We start from the raw sequence: 13,117 nt of genomic DNA, 5'->3' as shown, positions 1-13,117 counted from the left end.
TGTGGGGACAGGCGTTCTGCTGCAGGGGGACGCATGGCCCAGGCAGGCAGACACAGCCTCTTTTCTCAGCAACGATCTCAGCTGGATCTGTTACTTCTCAGAGTCCCCACGGGGCCTGGGGACACACAGAGGGACAGACACCAAGGGACACACAGAGCCTGCTCCCACTTGCACGCCCCCTGGCCTGGGTAACGTTACCCTGAGGGATGGGAAATCACCGGGCCATCCCAGAAACCCCCCGTGGATAAATAAGCTTATTTTGCCGGGCCACCCGGAACAAAGCTGCTGGACCTCGTGTACCACTTTCGCCTGTCTGTAATCCCACCGCTCTGCAACTCCCCAAGTCTACATCACATACCTAATCCAACGGAACAAAAGAATTCAGATCCGTCTGATCATAAAATGCCATAATTTATTATAATTTCTCTGCAGTGCAGTAGTTAGTTACAATGTAGACAACTCCTATATCTGATTCATCAAGAACTAGGTCTTATCAGAAGGCCCGCTACACTCATCGACTCCACACTGGTGAACCAGAGAACACCAAGCTGACCGGGGCTCAGCACAGTGGAACCACACAGACGGAAGGCACCTCCGATTCTCTAATTGCGCGGATCTGTCCACTGAGCCGTACTCTATCGTTAGAGAGAAATCCCCGCAGCAGATGTCTCTAAACACATGGAGACTGAACCATCAGAGGAGTGCTGCTAATTCACTACTCGCTAGGATTCTACACGCTGGGTCTTGTGACCGCCGAGAGGACTGCAGGCAAGAATGCAGACAGACACAGCAAGGGTAATCTTTAAACTGGGCTCTCAGTGGCGGGGGGACTCCCGTCCTGAAGAGGGCTGGGGCATCCTGAACTTGGAGAGGTCCAGGTTTAGGTCTAAGAAGGTGTATGTGCTGTAGTCATGATGCTGAAGGTTCTTGTAGGTGGTGTTGTCAAACGGCTCTGTGGGAGCGGCCGACACAGGCTCTGCGGGGAAAACACAACACGGTGTAAGTGGGGAGCTTCTGAATGGGTCAGCTCTCTCTCTCTCTCTCTCACACACCAAGCATTCTTCATAAATCCCACATGTAATAAATACACTGTCTACTTAGAAAAGCCCAGAAAGCGACAGTATCTTCAAAAGCAAAAGAAAGAAACTCGATGAAAATTTACACTAAGCATGTAGGAGGTGGAATAGCTTTTATAATGCTTTTCCATCTTTGTGTAGACCCTGGACTTCTCAGAATTTTGAAAATGCCATGAAGTTATGGAAGGATGTGCAGGTCATTTAAAGATGCAGGAAAAAAGCAGATCCATTAAAATCTAACAGCAATAAAACATTCACAGAAGAAAAAATTTTAAGTGGCAACTAAGTGAGACTTCTAAGTCTCCAAATACAAGAAAATCAGATAAAGTCCATTGTTTTTAATGATAACACAGTTAAGGGGAACTGGAAATGAGATGTGGAACTGTTGTTGTTTAACTTCTTCAAAAAGAAGTTGTTGGTAAACTTTAGATTCAGACTAAAAAGTACTTAGCCTTCTCTATGTGGAAGAAAGAAGAATTAGAACCCACACACCTACACAATTGCTGATCTTAATACCATGTGTGTGGATGAAGCAAAAGACACCCTACTTCCCTGTGATGTGCCCTGAGACATGAGGATGGCACTAGGGAGCGGGTATGGGTGATGGCTGACGCTGGACGGGGTCTCACGGGCCTGAAACTACTGTCCTCCAGACGCCGTTCACTGCTACTCATGCTGCAAGAGTAACTGCAGTTTCCCACTATTTGAATTCACACCAAAGTTCTCATTTTCATACCAAAATGTTTTTCATTTTCTTAGTCGTGTTAAAACAAACGATGTCTTATTTAGAGAACTGATCTCTTTCCCGTCTCTTCTCGTGGGGACAGCTCAGGCAGATGAGTCCTCACAGTCCGTGTGTGTGTGTGTGGGGGGCTGACAAAGGGAATCGAACCCCCCGGCAGGACAGGAGCCCGGTGGCTGGGTTGGGTGAGCTACAGCTCACCCCCTGCAGACACTGCCCTGAAAGTCAGCTGCACTCCGGGCAGCGTCTTCAGCCTCCAAAGGGCAAAGAGAATGTTGGAAAAATAACACAATCATCAAAAATTAGTCAAATTGTTTTCAAAAAGATCTGCAATCTGAAAACTCCCAATTCTGTGTTACCCTGAAGGTTTGGCAAGTCTAGAGCAGAGTGACTACAGCAGCAGCAGGAAAGCAGTTTTGGGGTCAGGAGGAGGCTGGCAGGCGCTGGTTGCAGCTTCGTGTGTTCATGAAAGAGGGAGGAAGGGGAGGAAGAAACACACAATAGTGTAACAGAGTGAGGCGACACAACAGTTACAGGTAACGTACACTAGCCTGACAAACAGGAAGAAGCGGGCTCTGTTAGCGATGGGTGCATTTCAAGAGCCAGATCCTGAGACTGGACACCTGCTTTCCCATTTTGCTGTGGTCCCCCTAAAGCACACTGCATTTTATGAAGTTCGATGCATAAGAAAGTGGTAAAATAAGAGGAATAAACAGTTTCCCTTAAAAATTGAGGGGAGCAAAAAAGCCCTTCATAAAAACTCAGTACAGAAAAACAAAGCAGCCTGCTGTGCTCTCCAGGTGTATCAGAGGACACGTCCAGGGTAAACTAGACTCTGGTAGTTCAGGGCTGCCTTAAGGTCCAGCTTCAATCCCTAAAGTGAGCTTTTTTTTCCCTTAGGCATAAAGATGTTAAACACAAAGGCCTGTTCAGCTCACCTGGGAAGTTTAACAGAACCCTCCCACCACGCCTCACTCAATGAGGTGTCCTGCAGGTTCAACACCCTCCAAAGTTAAGAATGAAGATGTTCAACTGCCTGTTCTACCGGTTAAGAAACACTCAGAAGCGCCAAGGGCAAACTTTCTCATTGTGAAATAAATCTGAAATGTTTCAGGAATTTCTACCCATAATTAACATACACCCCCCAGCTTATCTGAGAAGGTGCTACAGGCCACAGGCCTACTGGGGAACCTGATGGAGCTCGACACTTCTTTTCATCGCACCGTTCTTCAGAGCCTGACCTCCCCACCCAAAGGACAGAAAGAGCGCTGAACCCCAAGGCAAGGTGTACCCTGTGCGTGGTCCTGGCCTTCCACTTGAGCGGCCGGGTCCTCCACGATCCCACCCTTTTCCTCAAGCTTCAGGACTGCGGGCTTTTCGTCCAGAACATCTTTATTCTGAACAGGGGCTGGCTTCAAATTTTGCATGGGTAGCTGATCTTCCAAAATCTCTTCCTCAGCCTTTAAGATTCCTTCTGCTGCCTGCTTTTCCAATTTTTCTGTTTTGAACAGGGGAAGAGCCAGCTCCCCATCTGCTTCTGGTACTTGTTTCTCCAAAAGGCTCCCTCTGGCCTCAGGAGGAGGGGCTGGAGGCTGCCCCCCGGCTCTGGTTCCTGTTGATGGGGTGGGCGCCGGACCGCCAGCAGGATGTGTGGACAATCCCCACGGTGTACGGTCAGACAAGACTTTTTTAACTTCAAGTGGCTTTTGGCTTTCTTTGTCTATTTTGTTTGATCTAGGTATCTTCTGCGATTGTTTCTCCTTTACATTTTGCTTCATAGACTCCTCCGTGGCTTGTGACTTGGGCACTGCGGTTTTGGGTTTGGTGCCCTTTCTGTCCTCCAGGTGCTGACTGGAGGCCCCTTTTTTCTCTGCCTTGCGGGGCCTCCCTGCAGGGGTGAGGTCCAGGTGTGGCTGCTGCGACACTGTCTTTTCTTTGGCTGATATCTCAGTTTTGGAGGTTCTATCTGCAGAGGAACGTGAGGCCTCTGCTACGGGAGACCCTACCCTGCGTTTGCTCTTCACCTGAGGACCTGCTCCTGAGCGGTCGCCCTCCTCGTCAGACTCTGAATCGGAGGAGCTGGATGAAGATGAAGATGAAGAAGAATCATCCGTCCCTCTCCTGCCCCACTGGGCTGCTTCTGAATCTGAACCCTGTTTTCTGAATGGAGACACGACTTTCTGAGGAAACTCTACCAAAGTCTTTCTTGACAAAAGCTTCGGAAGCCCTTGGTCTGTGTGCAGCACACTGGCATCGGGGTTAGGGCTCGCTAGCGTCCTGCTTTGGCTCACAACTGATGGGGAGGAAGTGGGTGCAGATAAGGTTTTGGACACCGCATCTGCTGTTGGGGGGGCGAGCTGCTGGCCCCTCTCCTTTGGTTCCACTACATCTAGGAAATGGCATAAAGAGGAATATTATTTTTAATATTGAGTAAAACAGTGTGAATTCATCAAGGTCACAGACATTTCATTACATATCACCTTGTTACTGACAGTATCTTCAACATCATCATCTTATGAACTGCTCCATGGAAACCTACTTTTAAGGGAAAGCCAAGCCACACAGAAGAACAATTAAAAAAAAAATCGCAGATGTCTTTCTTGATAGCTGAAGATTTTTTTAAGATGGGATTTTTTTAAACAATAGAAGTAGTAACAATCTTATCTCCATTTTTCACAGTGAGAGCTTCCTGATAATAATTATTTTTTAAACTACTATTTCATCTCAATTTAAGATAAATTATAAAGATATTTTCAGATGATGAAGTTTTAGAAATGCCTGATTTCTCAAATCCCTAAAGACATTGATGCCTCTCAAATATTTTAAAAATGACCCATATTGCATGAACTTGACCTTTTAAACAAAAGAACAAAGCAAAAGTAGAGAAGAGAGTCTGGTTTGGGTCTGGGGAAGCACATGCATGAGTTTAAGAGTGGGGGATGGGAGGCAGGGGATCCCCAAAGTCAAACGAAGGTGCCCTGAGAGGAACAAGAATCCTACAAAATCACGTGCTTCAGGGGTTTCTTCTGCCAAGCAAAACTGTTTCAAGACCAAAAAAGTCTAAAATAACTTAGTGTCAGATGTGTCATTAGAAACAGTGAGTCTTAAACTGTTACAGTAAGTGGTACTGTAAGTCTTAGATGTTGTAGAGTCAGCTAGGAGAGAAAACGAAACCCCACAGAACATTCATTAGTTCTATTTTCACTCAATTGTCTCTGGTGATAAATCTTTTTTAACCATACAGATAAGAAGAAAAATACAGAACAAGTTTTTACAAATTAAAATTACTTTTCAAGTCTAAAGCAAAATTAAAAAAAATATGTCACAGATGAGCAAACTCTAAATGCATTTATTTTTCAAGTCTAGACTATTTTATACTAAAAAGTATACCACTTCTTTAAAGTGGAAAAAAATGTATTTCTAACTTTACCATTTTACTGGTATCCAAAAAAAATCTCTTAATTGTTTTCTGAGATCAGGGACTATATATACACACACACACATACACAGAGTATATATATACGTATATATACATACACACAGACACACATATATACACATACACACACATATACACATACATACGTATATGCATATATATACATCAGAATGACAGAAAACGATCAAAGAAAACTGAGAAATAATCAGAAATGGGCCAGAGAGAAGTCAATGGGGAGTGTAAGAGGATACAACTGAACAGCCAGAGCCACGGGTGAGTTTAAACCCCTCCATGCCCTGTCTGAATCTGCAGCCATGCACCATCCCAGAATCTGCATTCTGACTGCAGGAACAGAACAAGCACAGAGCCCCAGGATCACATTAAACATAAAATCAAGGTAAATGCATGCACATGCACTCGAACTCTCTCATTCTGTCTTTCTAAACCATACCTGAAACAACACAAAGGCTCTGACAAGGCATGTGTAACATACACTGGCCTCCAAACCCTGCTAGCCTGCTCACCTCTATCACTGATCCACTTTTATGCTGAGCATGCATTTTCCAAGTGTGAAAAATTAACTTCTAATGAGGCTTATTTTAGATAGGCTACTAATTATAATACCTCACTCTTTCAAAATTTATTATGAAGATTTTTTTTAATGTAAGTAAGTTATTAAAACATTAGACTTATCACCTATTGAAAGCAAAAAAGAAAATCTCAGATGAAATAGTTTATTTTGTTTGAAAAAGGAAACTTTAGTCTACCATATTAAATAAGAATGCTTTAAAATATCTTCTATTCAGGCTTAGTTACTGGCAGAACCCCATAGACAGGCCAATAGCCTAAACCACAGTAACACAGCTGCCTTTCATCCGACCCTCTGCAGCGCAGGCCCAGCATCCTCTGTGACTAGGAGGGAAGCCTGCTTCGATGACTACAGCTGCCACCAGTGACCCCTGTCCAGTGCCGGCGGGGACACCACGTCTGCTCTCAGCAGTGTGGGATCCTGGCGCCTGGAGACAGAGCCGTGTGTGCAGAACAGTGGGCTCGCTCTGAACATAAGCATGACTTTACCTGCTCGTTTTCATGAACCTCTTGCGTTTCTAGAGGCGGATACCTGCATACTCTGACTGTGTTCTTGTTTGAGTGTGACTTTCCTTGAAAGACAAATATGCAAGACACAAAGCACCTAAAATAAGACCAGTCCCAGAGCCACCCCTCCCAGCACGAGAGGTGGACTTTTGGGGACGGGTTCTAATCCTCAGAGACTGTCACAGCCCCAATAAATAAAGGTCTACAGACACAAGTCACAGCGCAGAGACAGCACTCTCCTACGGCTTCTGCGTCTCCTCTCCACTTGAATCTCCTCGGTATCTTTTCTCATTGAACAACAGGGGAGGGCTCGACTTTCAGCTTTTTCGCAGCACCCTAACTGAAAACGAAGGTGACTCAGGTGTTCCACACAGACGAGATGAGCCGCTCCACATCTTGTCAGTGGGTCACAAAACTAATTTCAGAAACAAAGGTACATTGCAACAGGATGCGAAACAGTTTTTTGTTATATGGTAACGAAAACTTCTTTTCACATGATTTTTACTATTAAAGAAAATAGTAAAGGGCTTTTTTTTTTGGCTTTAATGAATACACAAGAATTGATTTTTTTCCACAGACAAGACAACATACTGCTTATAAATATAGACCGGGGATCTTACTGCTGGGGCTCAAATCAGGCTCCACTACTGACACGGTGTGACCCTCGGTGGCTCAGGAGTCTCTCCCCACCACTTTCTCATCTATAACACGGGGATGTTGGTAGTGCCTATTCACAGGGCTGAAGACCAGGAGGAACACATGGAGCACTTAAACAGCACCAGCAATGCTGGTCAGAATTAAGCATACCAAATCCCCACTTCCAGATTCCTCCCTTTTCAGACTGAAATAGGGACTTGAAGCAGGGAATTAACTTTGGCTTCTCAACAGATTCTTTAAAAGGTGACACAGAAGTTATTCAGTTGATGGTCTATTACTGTTGTTGCCAAATTCAGCCTAGAGATGGAATTTACCAGAACATTGAAGCTGGCGACCCCGGTGGTTATGCATGGGAGCATCCACGGGCAGACCCCAGGTTCTGATGTCTGTGTCCACCATGCTGGCTGGTCTCCCAGGAAGGAAGCCTGTGCTCCGAAGGGCTGGTGTCCCAGGTGAGAGAGAGCAGGGTGTGTTTACCCTGGACACAGACCCTGGACTAGACGTGACCCCAAGGCTGAGCGCTCAGGATGCCGTCAGCACCGCAGCAAGCCCCGCACGAGTTTCCAAAGCTGGCCCAGTGTACAGGCTTCGACCTAGCCGTGTGCCTCTGGTGGGCCAAGGCCCTTCCGTATCTCGAGTCACCGATCCCTGACACCTCAGGAGAAAGACTGAGGACTGCACACGCTGACTTAGAAGCAGCATTTCTTTTCCTTCATGCAGGGATTGGAATTACTTTTTAAGTTCTGAAATACAAGTGTAAAGAGCATTAAAGACAGCACAGCTCCAAAAGCTGTCTTCCCACCTGACCGCACACACACATCACACAGGTCATCAGTCTCACACTGACCTAGCAAGACTGGCCCGCTGACCCTGCTCAGCACGGAGGGACTCAGAGGCCTGCAGCGCTTGCCGTGGCCAGAGGCAGGAGCTACATGAGCCCAAGGCCAACCCCCAGCTCGGTATGCCTTTCTCACAACCGCACCCAAAACCATCACAAGATGAAGCATTCCATTTCTATTCACATACAGAAGCACATTTCTACAAAAGGGGATCTGTGGGGAAAAGAGGCTTCATGTTGAAGACTGTTGCTGTGTAGTCGCTAAGTCACGTCCAACTCCTGGCTCCATGGACTGTGGCCCTCCAGGCTCCTCTGTCCATGGGATTCCCAGGCAAGAATGCTGGAGTGGGCTGCCATTTCTGTCTCCAGGGGGCCTTCCTGACCCAGGGATTGACTCCACAGTCAAACCCGCATCTCCTGCATTGCAGGCCGATTCTTTACCACTGAGCCACCAGGGAAGCCCTACGTTTAAGATGGATATTTTAAAATGTGTAGATGAAAATTGAAAAAGAACATGGGCTTTAAAAACGTGGCAGGTGCAGGACAGCAAACAACAATCTTCCTGTTGAATTTGGGCCTCCAGTAGATGAGCACGCAGACACAGAGGGAGGGTATGTGTCCTTAGCCAAGATGGATGGCATGTGAAAGGCAGCTGAAGGCTCTCTCAACAACACGCCAATATTTTATAACCTACCTGTGTTTTTGTGTGCAGATGAAGAGGGGACAATAGCATCTACACACTTTCAAACACTCAAACTAAGGAAATAATATTTTGATGAAAATAAGACAAACTCAAACTATCATTCTAAACTCCACATAGTCAAAGATTTACAAAGAGACTGTACATTGTATATGTATACTAAGAGTTAACTGAGGTTTCATCAGTTAAGACTAAACGCAATGGGCCTCTTAAATAGTCCCCTGGATAGCAAGGATCAAGCCAGTCAATCCTGAGGGAAATCAACCCTGACTATTCATTGGAAGGACTGATGCTGAAGTTGAAGCGCCAGTATTTTGGCCACCTGATGTGAAGAGCCGACTCACTGGAAAAGACCCTGATGCTGGGAAAGACTGAGGGCAGGAGGAGAAGGGGGTGGCAGACGATGAGATGGTTGGATGGCATCACTGACTCAATGGAGGTGTTTGAGCAAACTCCAGGAGACAGAGGAGGACAGGGAAGCCTGGTATGCTGCAGTCCATGGGGTCGCAGAGAGTCGGACTCGAGTGAGTAACTGAACAACAACAATGCTTCACTTCCTATTGCCCCCCATGAGCACGCACTACACTGGATTCGGGGAAACAGTCAAAACTGGCGGTAAAGTCAAAATGGCTACGGAAAGGGCTACAAGCAGATAAGCACACTTCGTTAAGGGCGTCTTGATGGAATTGGAGCCTACTCCTAACTCCCTTTCCACAGTCATAAAAAGACACCTGCAGTCCCTGGCTATGACCAAGCAAAGCCTGGGAGACCACTGACGACTTTCAGAGACACGGAAAAAAGTCAGTCAGGGAGGAAAAACAGGCTGGGGGTCACAGCCACCCCACAGGAGCACGTGAGCACGGCCATCAAATACCACAAAGCCTGCATACTCTGCATCCCACTGCTACCCGTGGAGTCTGACGTTTAGAAAATACAGAGAACCAGTTCAGGGCTACACACTCAGTCAAAGACTATGATGTTACTGCCATGTTTGGTCTAAAACTAGTCACACATCTTCTGTCTGATTGTAATCTAGACACTCTTTAAAAATGAAGCATCAAATTATGTAGCTAGAAAATTCTTTCTAATGCCTAGGAAGCTGACTTATTCACTCTGCCTTCTCTCTCACTTATGACGACCATGAAAACCTTACTCTTTGGTGGGCTCTGCTTCTTGGGGTTCGGTGGTAATCCCTTTTCATTCTTTCCTGATTCTGCAGAGAGAGAAACTGCAGGAGCAACTCCTCGAAACACGCCTGCTTCCAGAAGCACAGTCTGACAAAAGAATGGCACAACAACATAAATTTTAGAGTAACAGCATTTATAACCTCTATTACGGCATGAATACTATGTATTATTATGACATATAAATGCTGTGAATTCATATGGCATATTTCTAATGGTTATTATAATTTTCAGCATCTACATATATTATGGAAAGTTTGGAAAATACAAAAAAACTGCGAGCAAAAAACACCTGAGTTCAAGGACAGTCACTACTAACATTCGAGTATTTCTTCCAAATTGACTTTCTCCTAAGCAGAATTTTTTGTAGTCTCCAATTACCCTTCAATATACAAAATACTTTATTCTTTTCATAAAATGTTTTCCTGTGTTTAGAATATAAAGCAGAAGCACAATCTAGCCATTAAAAATGCTACTGAAGATGAAAAATAGTTGCTTCAAAACTGTCTACCATATACTGTAAGTGAACACGTCACAGAGTGTTCATTCACTCAGTATATACTAAGCCTACTATGTGCTGGACACAGAACACAGGCACCTACAGTACCCACATGAAGGTGAGCCTTTGCTTTTTCTGGTTATGACATCAGTTCAGTTCACTTCAGTCGGTCAATCATGTCTGACTCTTTGAGACCCCATGAACCACAGCACGCCAGGGCTCCCTGTCCATCACCAACTCCTGGAGTCTACCTAAACCCATGTCCATTGAGTCAGTGATGCCATCCAACCATCTCATCCTCTGTCGTCCCCTTCTCCTCCTGCCTTCAATCTTTCCCAGCATCAGGGTCTTTTTCAATGAGTCAGCTCTTCGCATCAGGTGGCCAAAGGATTGGAGTTTCAGCTTCAGCATCAGTCCTTCCAATGAACACCCAGGACTGATGTCCTTTAGAATGGACTGGTTGGATCTCCTTGCAGTCCAAGGGACTCTCAAGAGCCTTCTCCAACACCACAGTTCAAAAGCATCAATTCTTCGGCGCTCAGCTTTCTTTATAGTCCAACTCTCACATCCATACATGACTACTGGAAAAACCATAGCCTTGACTAGACGGACCTTTGTTGACAAAGTAATGTCTCTGTTTTTTAATATGCTGTCTAGGTTGGTCACAACTTTCCTTCCAAGGAGTAAGCATTTTAATTTCATAGCTGCAGTCACCATCTGCTGTGATTTTGGAGTCCCCGAAAATAGTCTGACACTGTGTATACGTATACACGAAAGCTTGAAAAATGAACTGGGCCAAGATATGAAAAGGGAAATAGCGGCCTCTCTCACAACAGATGCCCCCTCCATTATCTGTATTTTGCGACGATTACAATAGTTATTGCTTTTGTCATAAGAGTCATTTTTAATTTTAAATACAGTGAAGTGGACTTAGCTTTGTCCAGATGGAGAAAGTTCTTTCTCCTTTTCATTTCACAGATGAGGTAACCCAAGCTGGCTTCTTAGTGACTGCCTAGTTACCAGGTCAACCAAGTTCTTGAAAGTTTCCTCATTTCCTCTAGGGTTAAATAACAGTTAGTGACACTATCCTCAAGGCTTCTGGAAGGGCTCCGCGCGGGACACCTGCGGCCTCTACACCTGTCCGTGGCCTGGCCGCACACCGGAGGCTCCTGGGGATCGGGGTCCAGAGGGGACGGTGGCCGGGGTCGCCGGGACCCTCGTCGCTCCCAGGCCTGGTTCCTGATGCCCCCTGGCCAGGTTCCCGAACCCCCACCCCAGTCCCAACCCCCGACTCCGGAAGCGGAGTCAGCGGCATCCCCGGACGGCTGGAGGTGACCGCCAGGGCCGCAGCCCTTGCCCCGCCCTCCACGGTCTCCCGGCGCTCCGCGAGCTTCCGGCCGCCGGTCTGGCCCCTCTTTACCTTCAGCGCCCCGGCTCGTCCTTGCCGCAGCAGAAGCGAGGCCGCCATGGCTGTGACTCGGGCGCAGACAGGACGACCCTCCCGGCGGGCAGAGGTCGCACCAGACTGACGCGACGCGGTACCAGCACTGCCGCCTGAGGGCCCGCCCCTTCGTATGAAGGCGCCAATCACAGGCAGGGAAGGGGCGGGGGTGCGACAATGGCTGCTGCGCGCGCACCAACGCCGAGGAACTGCGCGCGCATCACCGCAGCCTCCAGGTTCCCCGCGGAGCAGCTCGAGGGCACGCTCCGCCGAGGAGCCGCCAATCACTGGCGGAGGATTTCCGCTGACCGCGACCGCGCTTCGAGATGGGTGCTGGGACGCTAAAGTGGTCATTGTGGGTGTCACTTCCTGTCCTCAGACAGGTGTGGTCACCCTGCAGGGCAGCATCAAGTTGGATCGTGGACACTCTTTGACCTGTGAGCACTGTAGTTCCAGAGCCGAGGGGACGAGAAATGCAAGCATTAGTTTACCTGTTTATAGCCTGCGGGGCGGAGAAGGCAATGGCGACCCACTCCAGTACTCTTGCCTGGAAAATCCCATGGACGGAGGAGCCTGGTAGGCTGCAGTCCATGGGGTCGCTAAGAGTCGGACACGACTGAGCGACTTCACTTTCACTTTTCACTTTCATGCATTGGTGAGGGAAATGGCAACCCACTCCAGTGTTCTTGCCTGGAGAATCCCAGCGGCAGCAGAGCCTGGTGGGCTGCCGTCTGTGGGGTCGCGCAGAGTTGGACACGACTGAAGCGACTTAGCAGCAGCAGCAGCCTGCGGGGCAAACACTCTCCCCTTCCAACCCTCCCCTCTTAGGCATAAACCTGGGTGAAAGGTGAAAGTGAAGCCGCTCAGTCGTGTCCGACTCTTTGCGACCCCCGTGGACTGTAGGTCACGAGGCTCCTCCGTCCATGGGTTGCCATTTCCTTCTCCAGGGGATCTTCCCGACCCAGGGATCGAACACAGGTCTCCCCCATTGCAGGCAGACACTTTAACCTCTGAGCCACCAGGGAACCTCTAAAGTTGGGTAGGGGTAGTTAGTTATTGACCTCCTTCTCACCCTGTCGATCGTGCCTTCACGTGTCTCTGCGGCATGCCTGGTCACTGGAAGTATCCCGTTCAAGAGGAGCGGACCCCTACCTCAGCTCCACCAGAAGAGGCCCTCCACTTGGCTAAGGCTGGAGACTCATTCGGGTGGCAAGATAAATGGGTAAAACAGGTCCAACAGGAAATCCTGCCCCATTTGGTTAAAAAAAAAGCAACCACATAGGATTAACAGAAACTGGTGACTAACAAGATTCTTGAGCTTTTCAGAGTAGCAGCTAAAGGAGGGACTTCCTTGGCTGTCCAGTGGTTGGGACTGTGCCCTTCCAATGCAGGGGGTGCAAGCAAGTTCCATCCTTGGTCAGAGAACTTAGATCCCACATGTTGTGG

General features: G+C 47.4%; 1 protein-coding gene across 2 annotated transcripts; it reads right to left on the bottom strand.

The window, feature by feature from the left end:
* Nucleotides 1-390: 390 nt before the first annotated feature.
* Nucleotides 391-11,849, bottom strand: NDUFV3 (NADH:ubiquinone oxidoreductase subunit V3). 2 transcript variants are annotated; one of them, XM_014482108.2, is made up of 4 exons: nucleotides 11,651-11,849; nucleotides 9,701-9,821; nucleotides 3,110-4,207; nucleotides 391-976 (listed from the first exon to the last, which is right to left on the bottom strand). In XM_014482108.2, the coding sequence occupies exons 1-4, from the start codon at nucleotides 11,696-11,698 to the stop codon at nucleotides 816-818; spliced, it is 1,428 nt and encodes a 475-aa protein (XP_014337594.1). In that variant the 5' UTR covers nucleotides 11,699-11,849; the 3' UTR covers nucleotides 391-815. The 2 variants fall into 2 exon arrangements, with proteins under 2 accessions (XP_014337594.1, XP_005907631.1); XM_005907569.3 differs by lacking the exon at nucleotides 3,110-4,207 and having other exon boundaries at nucleotides 11,651-11,809.
* Nucleotides 11,850-13,117: the final 1,268 nt, after the last annotated feature.

The sequence above is a fragment of the Bos mutus genome, chromosome 1, assembly GCF_027580195.1.
Source record: "Bos mutus isolate GX-2022 chromosome 1, NWIPB_WYAK_1.1, whole genome shotgun sequence".
Lineage (NCBI taxonomy): Eukaryota > Metazoa > Chordata > Mammalia > Artiodactyla > Bovidae > Bos > Bos mutus.
Note: the sequence above shows the minus strand (reverse complement) of the source record. Positions and strands in the feature narration are given on the sequence as shown.